The following is a 15,798-nucleotide window of genomic DNA, read 5'->3' as shown; positions in this document are numbered from 1 at the left end:
TGAAACTTGCTTTGTTTTTTCCTGCCGAAACCATTCTTGTTCACTTAAATACCACGTGGATTTTTTCAAAGCGGGAGCCTGAAACATTGACAGTAGCTTTTATCTAATCTCTCCCCCGCTTCATATAAATTCTTACTATTTCAAGAATTTTTCCTTTACATATACTTCCTTCCAAAATGTATCACTTTTTTTTTTATATAGTGAACTGTATCTGCCAATTCCCTGCCCATCCAACCAGTATACATCATATTGCAATCTGTCAGTGCTTGATATAAATTTGCTATATCCCCCAGTTTGGTGTCAGCAACAAACTTTGATATTGTTGCTTCAAATGTTATGGGGAAGATCATTCTGTATATCATGAGAGAGGACTGAACACAGACCCACCTTCTTTCCACATCGCTGCAATTAAAGAAAATTCCTTCGGTTCCTAGACTGGCTTTCCTCCTTCTAGCCATCCTCCTGATCCACACCAACCCTGTGCGGAGTGGGGGCCGGGAGGGAGGAGGACCTCCTCGTGAACCTGCTCCTGGGCCCGGCCAAGTTGGCTATTAATAGGACCAGGCAGTGGGCAATCGAAGGGGTCGTCCGAGCTGACTGTCTGCCCCTCTTCCGTGGCTATGTTCGCGGCTGGGTGTCCCTGGAGAGGGAACACGAGGTGTCTGCTGGCACAGTAGAGGCCTTCCGTGCTCGGTGGATACCGCGGGAACTGGGGTGTTTATTGACCCTGTTAATCACATTTTGGTTTAATGTTTGTAAGTTTCCTTTAAATTTTGCCTTTGTTTTTGCAGTTTCCTTAATTTAAGGGACTGTGTTTATTTTGCCCCTGATTTTGTTAATTTTGTTTAATTGGTTGAACTCAAAAGAGTTAATATCTTTACCACTGGTCTCTTATGTGGGCCTTATCACATGCTTCTTGAAAATCCAGATAAACCACATTCATTGCAGCTCCTATGTCTAAACCTCCCGAATTTTCAAAGAATTATATACAGTTAAACATGACTGCCCCAACTGCCTCAATCTTTGTCAAGTGCTGGGACCACAGGATTATAGACCTGACAACAACCTAACTAGCTCTGTTATATATATATATTTTTCTTTTCCTACCTATTTCCTTTATTTTAAAATGTATTTCCATCCATTGCCTTATCTCTATCTTTTAGCCTATTTCGATCCCTTCCCCTCACCCCACCCCCCAATAGGGCTATCTGTACCTTGCTCGTCCTGCTTTCACCCCTTAATGTCACCTATTAGCACATTTCTTAGCTAATATCACCACCGTCAACACCTCTTTGTCCTTTTGTCTATGATATCTTTTGGCAATCTCCACCTATCACTGGCCCTCTATCCAGCTCTACCTGTCCCACCCCCCTAAACCAGCTTCTATTTCACCTCTCTTCTATTTTTCCTTAGGTCTGTTGAAGGGTCATACAGATTCGAAACGTTAACTGTATTCCTCTCCACAGATGCTGTCAGACCTGCTGAGTTTTTCCAGGTATTTTTATTTTTGTTTTGGATTTCCAGCATCCACAGTTTTTTGCTTTTAACTCTGTTGTGTCCTGATTATCTCAGCTTCCCTTTTTGAACAGGGTTTACAATCCTCCTCTCCAATATATAGAAAATAATAAATCAAAACATTTGTTATTGCTTCCCTAGCTTTCCTCAGGATCCTCAGATATAAACCAGAGATATGCTTATTTTAAGTTTAATATCTTTAGTCCAATCTCACAGTAAACTATATGCCGCACTAACAGTTCTGAAAAAACATTCAATGTTTCATAAACATGAAGGCTTGAAAAATTGGATTTAATTCATTAAAACAACACAAATTAGGGGCAATGTGATAGAAATGTTTAATATTTTGAAAGAGTGGGGCCTGGTGGATAGAAGCAGACTGCTTCCAGTAGATGAGGATTCTAGGATGAGGGACCAAAGATAAAAGGTTAAATATAAGAGTTTTAGAATCGAGGGCACATTCAGTTTGTGGGTGAGAAATTTGGTTCTGAAATAGTGTCTTAAACTTAAATCAAGGCAATTACAAAGGTATGAAGGCTAAAGTAGAATGGGAAAATAGATTAAAAAGTATGACAGTAGAGAAGCAGTGGTAGATATTTAAGGAGATATTTTATAACTTTCAACAAAGATATATTCATTGAGAAAGAAAGACATAAGGATGGCTAACTTAAAGATGGTGGTAAATAGAAAGAAATTTGCACAAAAGCAGGTTAATTAAGGAAAGCCAGCTTGTTTCTTAAGGGAAAAATCGTGTTTAACTAACTTGGAGTTTTTTGAAAAGGTGACAATGAGGGTTGATGAGGTTGCTCCTGTTGTTGTGGTGTATTTGATACAGTTCCACACAACAGACTTCTGAGCAAAGTTAGAGTGGAATAAAAAGGACAGTAACAATATGGATTCAAAATTGGCTGAGTGACAGGAAACAGCGAGTAGTGGTTAATGGATGTTTTTCAAGCTCAAGGAAGGTTTGTCATGGAGTCTGCCAGGGGTCAGTGTTGGGACCCATGCTTTTCCTGATATATATTAATGATCTAGACCTCGGTGTACAGGGCACAATTTCAAAATGCGTGGATGATATGAAACTTGGAAGCATTGTAAACTGTGAAGCGGATAATGTAGAACTTCAAAAGGACATAGACAAGTTGGTAGAATGGGCAGACAGGTAGCAGATAAAGTTCAATACAGAGAAATGTGAAGTGATTGATTCTGGTAGGAAGAACTCAAAGAGGCAATATAAAATAAAAGGTACAATTCTAAAGGGGATGCTGCCTTCATAACTGAACTTTCTCATCCCTCGTCCATTCTCATGAATCTTTTTTGCACTCTCTCGAATGCCTTCACATCCTTCCTAAAGTGCAGCACCCAGAACTGGATGCAATACTCCAGTTAAGGCTGAACTAGTGTTTCATACAAGTTCAATATAACCTTCTTGCTCTTGACTCTATGCCCCTATTAATAAAGCCTAAGATATTGCATGCTTTTTTAACCGCTTTCTCAATCTGTCCTGACTTTCAATGACTTATGTACATATACACTCAGGGCCTTTTGCTCCTGCATCCCCTTTAGAATTGTACCTTACACTTCATATTTTCTCTCCGAGTTCTTCCTTTCAAAATCAATCACTTCACATTTCTCCGCGTTGAACATCATCTGCCACCTGAAGCCTGTTGTGTGGTAGTATCAAATGCACCACATCAATAGTATCACCCTCAGCAACCCTCACTGTCACCTTTTCAAAAAACATGATTTTTCTTGCTAGTTTTCTCTCATACTCCAATTTCTCCCCATCTTATTATTTTTAAGTCATCCTTTGCTGTTTTCTAATATCTCCCAATCTTCTGGCCTACCACTAATTTTTCATAGAATCACAATGTTGCAGCACAGGAAGAGAGCCATTCAGCCCATTGTGTCAGCACAGGCTCTCCAAATGGGCAGTTTACTTAGTGCGATTCCTATCCTACCACCCCCCACCACCCCGCCCCCCCCCACCTCACCCAACCGCCTTCCCCCCATAACCCTGCAGATTCTTCCTTTTCAAATAACAGTCTAATTCCCTTTTGAATGCCTCGATTGAACCTGCCTCCACCACACTCTCAGGCAGTGCAGTCCAGACCTTAACCACTTCCTGCATGGAAAACTCCCTGGTCCCTAGAGGGTGAGATGTGGGAATTAATAATGGGAAACAAAGAAATGGCAGAGACCTTGAATAAGTTTTTTGTATCTGTCTCCATGGTAGGAGACATAGAAATCATCCAAAGAATAGTACAAAAACATGAGATAAAAGGGAAAGAGGAATTTAAAACAATCACGATCACTAGAGAAAAAGCACTGGGAAAACTAATGGGACTAAAGGCTGACAAGTCTCCTGGATCTCATGACCTGCATTTTGGGGTTTTAAAAGCAGTGGCTGCAGACCCAGTGGATGCATTGATTGTAATTTTCCAAAATTCACCAGATTCTGGAAAGGTCCCAGTGGATTGGAAAACTGCCAATGTAACACCTCTATTCAAGAAAGGAGGAAGACAGAAAGCAGGAAATTGTAGACCACTTAATCTAACATCTGTCATTAGGAAAATGCTAGAATCCACTATTGAGCTAGCAGCAGGATATTTAGAAAATCATATACAAACAGGGAGTCAACATGGCTTTGTGAAAGGGAAAACATGTTTGACAATTTATTAGACATCTGTGAGAATGTAACAAGGACGCTGGATAAAGGTGAACCAGTAGATGTAGTGCATTTGGATTTTCAAAAGGCATTCGATTAGGTGTCACATAAAGGTTTAGTGCACAAGATAAGAGCTCATGGTGTTGGGGGTGATACATGAGCATGGATAGAGGATCGGCTATAAAAAATAAAGAGTTGGATAAATGGGTCAGATTCTCTGTATCCTCTTCACAGCTTTCCTACCTATATATGAAACATATAAGATTCTGAGGGGGGCTTGACAGGGTAGATGCTGAGAGGATGTTCCCCTTGTGAGAGAATCTAGAACAAGGGGTCACAGTTTGAAAATAATGGGTCTCCCATTTAAGATGGAGATGAGGAGGAATTTCTTCTCCCAGAGGGTCATTTAATGTTTGTAATTCTTTTTCCCAGAAAGTGGTGGAGGTTGGGTCATTGAATTTATTCAAGGCAGAGTTAGACAGGTTTTTGATCAACTAGGAGTTGAGGGTTATGAGGGACAGGCAGGAAATGTGGAGTTAAGTTCACAATCAGATCAGCCATGATCTTATCGAATTGCAAAGCAGAATGAGGGGCCAAATGGCCTTCTCCTAGCCCTATTTCCAATGATCTTAGAAGAAACTTCTTCACATAGATAGGAATACACAAACATTAGAACACAAGAAGCTGCTCTTGGATCATGCGTGATCACCTCAACTCCATATCCTATGATGCTCTCACCAAAGAAAAGTCTATTTATCGCAGTCTTGAAAGCTCCAATTGACTCTCAGCCTTCAGGAGAGAGTGTTCTAAATCTCCACTACCATTTGTTTGAAAAGTACTTCCAGATTCCATTCCCCTTGTTCTGGAGACCTGCACCAGAGGAAATAGTTTACTTGCATTTAACCTGTCAAATCCTTATAACATTTTAAACAAGTCCATCAGGTCACTCCTCAACCTTATAAACTCAAAAGAATACAAGCCAATATTCTGCATCCTTCAAATCCTGGTGTCATTCAGTTAAATCTGCACGGCAGCTCCTCCAAGACCAATACATCTTTCCAGGGGTGCAGTGCCCGAAACTGAATGTAGTGCTGCAGAAGGAGTCTGACCGAGGCTCAGTACAACTGAAACAATTGTGGAGTTGCGAGATTCAGTTATAAGGTTAGAGTTTGACACAAAAACTATATAGACATTCAAGATTAGTTTGAATAGGCAGATGAAAAAGGGTGGAAGAAGTATAGGAACAGAGCGGATTAGTAAGATCAGAGCTATTTGCTTGCACAGAAGGCAAACACCAAGTAAGATGGAAGCAGAAAACCCAAAGGTGATTGTTGAGGATAATGCCTTTACAACAACAACATGTTTCATAGCACATCTGTTAAATTTGAAACATTAACCCTCTTCTTTTTGAGGTGACCAGATAGGTCAGGTAATGGATTTGTCTTTTTCCACTCAGCTGCAAATTCATATGTTAACACTTCAGGTGACACTGGCCCAGGCATGGGAACAGGAGGAGGCCAATTAGTCCCTCAAACCGGTTCAGCCAATGAGAACATGGCTGAACTGTGACCTAATTCCCTTTTATATATTTGGATAATAAAAATCTAGCAATCTCAGGTTTAAAATTAACAACTGGCCTAGCCTCAAATGCCATGTACAAAACAGAGTCCCAGAATTTTGCCACCCTCTGCGTGTAGAAGCACTTCCTAATTTCACTCCTGAAAGGTCTGGCTCTAATTTTTATTCTATGCCCCCAGACCCAGGCTCCCCAACCAGCAGAAATAATTTCCCTCTCGTACCTGATGAGTTAAAAGAAAGACTTGCATTTATATTGCACTTTTCTCAACCAGCATTTTACAAACAATAAAGTACCTTTGACGTGTAGGAAATGCAGCAGCCAATTTGGGCACAGCAAGCTCCCACAAATAGCAATGTAATAACGACAAGATAATCTGCTTCTGTGGTGTTGATTGAGGGATAAATATTGGTCCAGGACTCCAGGGAGAGCTCCCCATCTCTTCTTTGAAATTGTGCCATTGGATCTTTTACATTCACTTGAACAGGTAGATGGGGCCTCGTTTTAATGTTTCATCTGAAAGGCAGCATCTCTAACAGTGCAGCACTCCTTCAATACAACAGTGAAGCATCTGTCTTTATTTTTGTGCTCAAACCTTGGAGTGGAACTCGGACCCAGAACCTTATGACAAAGTGCGGTTCAAAAAGCCCTCAACAGCAGAACTGGTGAAGGGAGACTGTGCATTTCACCGGCTGCCAAAACGGAAGAAAGCAAGGTGGCCCCTTTCATTGTGGCTTGACATGTCACCAAAATCTGATTACTAACCCATCAAGATTGTGTGGACAATGATGGCACCATAAAGTTAAACTCCACATTAAACAAAGTCACACATAAGCTTCTACCCGGTCCCGTGTTTCAAGTCCCAATGTCTTAATGATAAGGCAGAGTGCCAGCAGAGAAGGAAGCAACACCTACACTCTGGACCCCACTACTTTGTGGGATGTCCTGTTCCATGTGTATAAAGATCTGTGGGTTGAAAAGCAGCCTGTTCAGTCACATGAAAACCCACGGCAGAAATCAGAGACCCTGAATAGACATCATCTTCGAATTGAGGGACAGCATGCCTAAGCCCTTGCATTCATTCCTTTAGATATTAAGGCCAGCAGTACATCAGCCTTTAGGGTTATTTTTTGTATCTGTACATGACATTTTAACGATCTATGTATCTAGGCTCTTAAGTCTCTTTGGATCTCCACTGTTTCTGTTTTCATCATTTAGAAGGCACTCCATTCTATTCTTTTTAGGTCCAAAATGGATGACCTTATACTTGTCTGTAACAAAATCCATTTGTCCCACTTTTGTTCACTTAATCTGTTAATGTCTCTTGGTAATTTTACGCTTCCATCTACACTGGCTACATCTTTGTGTCACCAGCAAATTTGGATTTGCAGCTTTTTATCCTATCATCTGAGCCATTAGTAAATAGAGTGAATAGTTGGGGCCCCAACACAGATCACTGCAAGACAATTTTTTAACACAATTTGTTTCTAAGCACAGGTGGCTCCTATTGAAGAAAACTGTCCAGGACAGAAGCCCCTATTGAAACATGGCTGAATTGCCTGAGTTTTGTGTTTTGGCTGCAGAGGTGCTTTGAGTTAAACTAAGAAGTAGTGGCAAATCAGGCATATGACTGCGGATATATTACAGGCTGCGTTTGCTACCAATGCCATGAATGCATAGTTGTATGCTGATGACAGGCCTGGGTTATCGGCTGCCATATTCTTAGGGGGCAATGTACAGCAGGACGCATGCACAGGCATCACTGGTAGCAGGAAGACAGAATGTTCTGAATTTCTACCCTGGACTGACGGCGATGGGTTTTGGAAACTCCTTTTACGGGGGCTTAGAAGGGAAGGACTTGCAGACGGGAAACTAAAATCTTTTCCTTGTTGGGTATTTTACTGCAGTTGATCAGTGTTTCTAAACTCTGTCTCACTATTCCAGCAATGTAAGTTGCTGTGAATCTTCGTCTAACACTTGTGTGGCCATCTTGCATTGGCAGGAGATCCAGTGTATATTACAACTCACTACACAATGAGCAGCAAATGCAGCATAAAGTTTGTAGACAGATTCAAGAGGAGATTTCACAATGAAACAGGCAGTGCTACAATAGGTCAAATGGCCTTCTGTGTTGTTAACTTGTACAGCTCCAACAGGAAGATCAACCATAATCTTACCTGTCCAAAAATATACAGTGATAAAGAAAACGGTTAAGGTGGAAAAGGGTTTATATCTAAAGCACAGGAGGTTAAATAAGAGATTTAACAAAAGTATTCACCATGGAGCTGTTGGCCAGAATGGCCTCTTTTTGTGCTGTATGGTTGTAAGATTCTATCTTGTGTTCAGCATTGTATGCTCAGCTAGCTGCAAACAGGAAAATAAGAATCTCTTAACCTGCTTCAGGGTAGAGAAATGAAGCAAGTGGGTGATCTAAAAATAAGGGAGGCCTTAGGGAAATAGTGAGCAGAATGTAATTAGGGTCAGGGTAAGCCCAGAAGTAGAAATGTCAAGGACAAGACAGTACTCTAATTATTAACAGGTACAGTAGTCTGCACTGACCTTTCAAAGAAAGGTAACACCTTCTGCATCCTGGAAAATCTGCATATCCAGCAAAGGCCTGCATTTCTCAGGCACCTGGACTCCTGTCTCTATTTGCGGGTTTCATCAGGAAAGAGCCAACTCATTTTAACACAATTACCCCACAGATCTACAAGATAAAAATATACAAGCCTTTCTCTCAGTCTCTCCTCAGCCTTCACACTTGTTATTACCTAAAACCTACCTCCTGATTTTCCAAGTTTCTCTTTGGTCACGTCCTACACCTTGAACTTTAACTAGCTTTTCAATTCAAAATACAGAGTGCAGCTGTCACTGTGTACCCAACATGGAGAACTGCTTTGCTTTTCAATTGTGCAACTGGGCATGTCTTATGTTTACCAATCGCTTTAAAGCCATGTGAAGAAATTGGTTGATGTGACTGAGATATTTAACAGCTTTTTGATTTCTGGGTTCCATGAGTCTTCCACAAGAGAGACTGATGCTGATGTAAATAAGCATTTCCTGTAAAGCTTAACAACTTCCAATTCCAGCCCTGCCTCAGCCCATTTACCTCATCCATACCTTTGCTACTTGCAGACTGGACTATTCCGATGCTCTCTGGCCAGCTTCCTAACCTCCATTCTTCATAAATATCAGTTCATCTGAAACTCTGCTGCCCGTATGGTGGCTTGTGCCAAGTCCCACTCACTCCTCACCACAGTGCTTGCTGACCTTCATTGGTTCCCAGTCTTCCAAAACCTCAAGTTTAAAAAGATCTTGTTGGAGCTAGAATTTACTCATGGCCTCTCTCCTTTTCGTCTCTGTAACCTCTTCCCACAATTCCATCCCTACCCCTCTAACTCCCTATTCCTCTGGCCTTTTAGGCACCTCCCAATCCCCCAACCTTCACTCCAACATTATTATGCCTTTTCTGCCTAGGCTCCATCCTCTGCAATTCCTTCCCTAAACCGCCCTGTTTCCTACATTACAATAGTGACTGCATTTCAAAGTACTTCAGTGGTTGTAAAGCACTTTAGGGCGTCATGAGGTTGTGAAAGGAGCTATATGAATGCAAGTCTGTCTTTTTCATTTGAATGTAAGTTGTTGTCGTTCCTGTCCATGAATTATTCACCCTTAACCAGAGGGGCAGGTGGAGAAACAGGTTTGCCAGTAATGCTGATAAGTTCTTATTAGGCCCCAACCAGAGTACGGCGTCCAGTTCTGGTCACCACACTTTAGGAAATATATGAGGGTCCTTGAGAAGGTGCAGAAGAGGTAGACCAGGGACCTAGCAACAAGGTTGGAGAAGCTGGGGTTGTTCTCCTTGGAGTAAAGGAGATTGAGGAGAGATTTGATAGAAGTGTATAAGATTATGACAGATCTGGATAAGGTAGATAAGGAAAAACTCTTCCCATTAGCTCATGGTACAAGTTCTCAGTGACACAGATTTAAGTTTTGGGCATGAGATGCAGGGGGAATGTAAGGGCAAACTTTTTTATGTAGCAAACGGAAATGACCTAGAATCTGCTGCCCATGAGGGTAGTGGAAGCTGAGGCCATCAATAATTTCAAAAGAAATCTGGATGGGCAATTGGAGGAAATAAACTTGCAGGCCTTCAGGGTTAGAGCTGGGTAATGGAACTGACTGGATTTATCTGCAGGGGTGGGCTGGTATGGACTTGATGGACCAAATGGCCTACTTCAATGCTGTAAATAACTCCATGAAACCTTACGTTATTCTGGGAAAGTGGGTTCTATGAGTAAGTGGATGTACAAGCCTCATACATAGAAAATATGTAAAAGGGTGATAACCTGGGGAGTCACAAAGATTATAAACCTGTCCATGACAATGAAGAGCTCATAGCTACAGCTGACATTGTTTAACATATAAATATTTCATCTGTGTCTGCAATTTATACTCTGTCAACAACTTGCACTCACATTGTAATTTTAATGCTGGAAAGCTGTTGATTAATAACCTCTTTCACTGTGATTATAATAACCTCAACACACTGTTATTCTCAACTTTTAACTTCATGTCAGGAACTGTGCAAACCTGGACATAGTGAATTAAGTAGTAACAATTCAAGCATCTACCTTTGCCTTCAGTTTAGATGCCATAACCAGTTGCTTTTAGGTTGTACTGTAAATTTCCATAGCCCTGTATCAATCCTAAAATAATCCCACTGCTCTGTTCTCTCCCCATAGCCCTGTATCAATCCCAAAAGAATCCCAGTGCCCCATTCTCTCCCCATAGCCCTGTATCAATCCCAAATTAATCCCACTGCTCTGTTCTCTCCTCACAGCCCTGCATCAACTGGTTATGGCATCTAATCTCACTCAGAGAGATTTTAAAAGAAAATAGAATACAACACTGGCTACTTAGAAACATTTTCCAATCCTAGTAACTGTCATCAAATTTGCTTCATGTTTGTTAACCTATATTTTATCCACGTACCCACATTTTTCCAAGTGAGACTGAGCTAACCCAGGTGGGAATGTTGCTGTATATCAATTTTTACCATACCTGTTGGTGCTCTTTATGAAGTCCCTCACGTCATCAGGCAGGATGACCCGATGTTCTCCCATGTCACGGTGATTCCCAAGCACACAGACTGGAATGTGGTCAGGTACCTTTGGAAGTTCTTTCATGATATAACTGAATGTCCTGCAGAAACAAAGGAGGGAATTAATCAACACACCTTCTGCCTCCTGACTGAGCCAGTCCTTAGTGTCACTACTACAATGTTGATCTGGTAATCCAGAGAAGAAAGTTTAAATCTAGAAATTAAATAAAAAGCTGCTATCAGTAAAAGTGTTGGTTAATGAGTTGATTGGTTAATCAGTTCGGTATTGATGGCAATGTGGCAGCAAGCAGGAGGGCAAAGGCAACATTCTCCGATCACTCTGCCATGAAGCAAGACTCTGCACCAGGAGGAAGCTCTTAGAAAAAGCATCCCTTAACCACGTGAGTTTGGAAAAAACATCTAAAATAAACTTGATGAAATATCAATCCTTTTAGATGCAGCAGTGGGCCTTCCACACATTAAAACACCAGAAGAAACCAACCTCAGCAAATATAAAATGAACGAAAGCAGTCATCAGACGTTCTGGCTGAGACAGAAGTGGAACTAGAAAAGCACAGCACAACTTCAGGAGTTTTCAGATCTGGGTCCCCCAGTCATCTTTAACGTGGAGGAGCACACACTCAAAGTGGGGGAGGTGGTGCGGTGAGGACCCACATTCAGGGATGGGCATGGGGTGGGGCAAGGGGTGAGGGGAGGGCAAGGGAGGTTGCGGGGGGTGGTGAGGAAGTTGAGTGGGGAGGTTAGGGGATGAGGGCTTGTGGGAGAGGTGAAAGGGTGAGGGGCTGAGCGGTTACGGGGGACTGAGAGAATAATAGGTTGAGGAGTTGCAGGAACGTGAGGGATTGAGGGGTTGTGGGGGTGGGATGAAGGATTACACCCTCAGTGTGTTCACAGTCATGGTGCTGTTTCTTGATCTGCTGTTCAAACCTACAGCGAGCTGCCATACACCAACACATCAGTGAGGGTCACATCTAGAGCAGTAAGTTCTACGTTCACGGAATCACATACAATAGAGAGCGTTGTGAATTTTGAAATATGCTTACCACTGTTTGGTGATGTCAAACATCATGATAACACCATTACAGTTCTTGTAGACATCGAGGAACTCTGCATCCAAAGCCAGCTCTGCATCCGACTAGCAACAGGATATAATGAGGATTAGAATGTCATAGAAACCAATTACATTACATAGCACACTGAGATGTTAAATAAACATCAATTAGAATCTGAGTAACTGTGTTCAATCCTGGGCACAACACCTCAGGAAAGATATGGTATCCTTGGAGGGGGTGCAATGTAGGTTTACCTGAATGATACTGGGGTTAAAAGAGTTAAATTATGAGGATAAATTGCACAAACTAAGTTGAAGTGTTGATGATTAAAGGATTTGATAAGGTAAAAACTATTTCCTCTGGTGTGAGTGTCCAGAACCAGGTGACATAGCCTTAAGATAAAGCTAAGTCATTCAAGAGTGATCTCAGGAAGCACTTCACACATGGGTAGTGGAAATCTGGGATTCTCTCCCCCAAAAACTCTCTGGAGGTGTCAACTGAATTTTTAATAACTGATAGATTTTTGATGGGGTTAGGTACCAAAGGATATGAACCAAGGTGGGTAGATGGAGTTAAGGTCCTGATCATCCATGGTCTCACTGAATGGCAGAAAGAGCTTGACGAACTGAATGACTTCCTTCTGTTCCTATCTAACAGCAACTGCATAAAGCAACTCCATTGGCTATGAAGCACTTTGGAAGGTCCTGCAGGAATGAAAAGTGTCGGGTATGTTCTAAATGATTGGTGAAGGAAGCACCAGCTCCTGTTAAGAATTGTTTCACAACTAACAAGGTGCAAGAACTAACCACAGCACAAGAACACATCTCCTAGTGGCTATTTTGAGTGAATCAGTTTGGGTGAGGCAGGTAATAACCTGCCAGAGATAAGCCACATACAGTATCCCCTTTCAGAGAGCAATCTAACACACGACTGTTAGGACCAGAAACAATCATGCACAACCCAAAAAGCCCAACCCATTCTCAAAGTGAAACCCCACTTGCCTCACTACACTAATGTAAGAGGGCAATCAGAAATTCTCTGTTTTCCCACTTAACAAACTCCTTTAATGTCTATGGTTTAATGACAGCCATCAGGAAATTGGCTGAATGCCAGGTGCAAATAAGCTCTCACTTCAAAGCAAAGGTGCTGGCTTTGTTCTACACATAATGCAAGGTGAAGGTGCTTGGAGCCAAGCATATATAGGTTAATGCCCAGCATCTGGCTGAGATTCAGCAAATAAATGGGCACACGATATGTTTGTCGAATTGTATTCGTCTTTGTTTCCCTGTGGGCCAGTCTGAAGTTCAATTTTACCTCTTGCAGTGACCTGCAGAGCTGGTGGGAATGGATGCAGATACTCTCTATGATGACTGACCAATCCTTATTTACCAGCCACATTGTGGGCATCGGTCCAGGTTAAGTATTATTAACAATTAGCCAAGGGCTGTGTCTTATTTTTGTACTTGAGGTGATACAAGATAAAAGCCCCAACCTTGAAGTCATTATCCTGGAACTAACAGTTTGGGCAAGGGATTGTAAGGCCTAAACGATCCTTGAGCTAATAGACACACAAGAGCATTCAGTGCAGGAGGCAGCTATAGTGCTAGCTATAGGTCATTCTTGTACTGGTTTTACATCGTATTATTGTATTGCCTTCCCCCGACCCATTTATAGACTGTCATATTATCCAATGCTGTACCCTGGATGTGCCTCTCACCATGTATAAAATACAGCAGCTCAGACTGAATATGCCAGGCTGGTCAGGTACTCAGCAATTCTTTAGTTTCACTCAATCCCCTCTGGTCAGGCCTTCAGAACAACATGCTTCGGAGATTCACTGGACGAGCCAAATGCATTTCTTTTACCCCAAGCTTTCATGTGTTCTGATCGCAGATTATTCATAATTCAGATTATACAAAGATCCAATGTAGGAGATTATACGGGTTTTATACTTAAATATAGCAGGATCTGGCCCATATCTACCACCTTTGGCTGACTGAGCTTGGTGAAAATGAAGTTAACCCAATGTCTCTATCTTCTCTGTCTAATCCCCTCATGATTTTGAACTCCTCTCCTCTCAACCTTCTCTTCTCCAATCTATCCACATAAGTGAAGTTTCGCATCCCTGAAACCATTTTTGTGAATCTTTTCTGCACCCTCTCCAATGCCTGCACATTATTCCTAATTTATTCATTATTTCAAGTAATTTGGGGCATTAGTTCTATCTGAGCATATTTATAACATCAATTATAAACAGTATACCATGCAATTAAGGACTTGTCTACATTGGGGGAAACAAACTGCAACCAACACTCTAGGCTCAAGGAATGTCAAACCTGCTTCAAACAGAGTGAATGGGACATGTCAGTTATTGTTAAACACGCTCAACTTAATAACCATCACATCCAACTCTAAACTTCTCATCCATCACACGCTGGCATACAAGGCACGTCAGGGAGGCCATGGAGATCTACCAACATCACACCATCCCTCAAGACTGCGACCAGTGACATTTGGCTACCCTTACTCAAGAAACACATTACCATCCATTCTGCACAGCATACCAATCAGCAGCAAGAATGGTAATGTTACAAAGCCTGACCAATCAGCAGTAAGATCCTGTCCATAATCCCATCCTGCACTATATATAACTACCTCTTTCACATGTCTAAGTCATTCCTGTAGATGACAGGCAGAGGACGCTACCCAAAACTTTGATGTCTAACAGTTCTTCCAAGGATTGTTTTTAAGGTAACAACTGATCTTTTCAGAGCAAAATTTTACTATGTGTAACCGTAAAAATAATCTTACTCCTCATTGTTACCACTCCCACCTTGAAAATCTTCAAAAGTTTTTATGGCTGATGTTGTGCTGGCTTCAGTGCAGCTCGACAGACTTGCCTCAACCAGGGATCTGACGCTGCTCCTGTTGCACAATATGAATGTAACCACTCTTTGACTGGTGCTTGCACATTTGCTGGTACAACAACAGGATTCAGAGGAACGTATTCCTGAAGCTTCAGTGGCAGTAGGCAGAGCCCTGGACCAAATACAGTTCTTTCCTCACGTTCTGAAACAGAACAACTGAAATACCCCTCCAGAAGCACAAGCTCTGTGCTCTGCTCTCTGAACCATGCAGAACTGAGATTCAGAGCTTAAACCCCCAGTCTCAGCTCAAATACGGAGCTAAGCCAATTTAAGCAACTTCTTTCCAGTGAACTGGACATGCATGGATTACACTGGTGATCAGGATTGATGAACACTGTGCACTCCTGGACACAAGGCTGAACAGATATTGCATGTGTTTCTCCAGTGTGTTGGTCACTGGAAAGGAACCCTGCAAATTTGAAGAATCAGTAGCATCTGAATGCAAAGCAACTTCAGCACTGGAGACTCATGCAAACAACTGAAGCTGGAAACCACAAACTTCACTGAGAGACACAAATACAGCCATCATATCTACTCCCAATCCTAGAATACTTGAGTCGTTGGCTAAGTGAGATCTTCCATTATGATGGAAACCATTGAACTGCTATCAATAGGAACCTTACATGTATATTGTAAATGACCAAATGAAGAATTTGGTGTATGAGATACACAGTGTATCTTATACATCTCAGAAACACCTCAGATCTGGGATACTGCAATAACTATCTGTAAGGCAATATGCTCATATCTTTTTAGAAATATCTGCAAAGACTTCTAATATAACAGAAGACTTGGCAGTGTGTAAATTTAAACTGGAGGCTACATTCGGTGCAAATACAACAACTTCTATACCAACTGATACTTTCTGCCACATCTTACTGCTGGGAGGACTGACCATATCCTTCAAAGCAGCTGCTGCCAGCTCAGTAAAAGTC

The 15,798-nt window shown here is 41.7% G+C and overlaps 1 protein-coding gene across 2 annotated transcripts in view; it reads right to left on the bottom strand.

The window, feature by feature from the left end:
• The window catches only part of LOC121280986 (rab-like protein 6), a 264,891-nt gene that overhangs the window by 159,095 nt on the left and 89,998 nt on the right, over positions 1-15,798 (bottom strand). For both annotated transcript variants that reach the window (XM_041193510.1, XM_041193509.1), the window contains 2 exons: positions 11,928-12,019; positions 10,824-10,964 (listed from right to left, as the gene is read on the bottom strand). In XM_041193510.1, coding sequence (XP_041049444.1) covers positions 10,824-10,964; positions 11,928-12,019 — 233 coding nt within the window. The remainder of the gene's footprint in view (positions 1-10,823; positions 10,965-11,927; positions 12,020-15,798) is intronic.

The sequence above is a fragment of the Carcharodon carcharias genome, chromosome 8, assembly GCF_017639515.1.
Source record: "Carcharodon carcharias isolate sCarCar2 chromosome 8, sCarCar2.pri, whole genome shotgun sequence".
NCBI classification, from domain to species: Eukaryota; Metazoa; Chordata; class Chondrichthyes; order Lamniformes; family Lamnidae; genus Carcharodon; species Carcharodon carcharias.
Note: the sequence above shows the minus strand (reverse complement) of the source record. Positions and strands in the feature narration are given on the sequence as shown.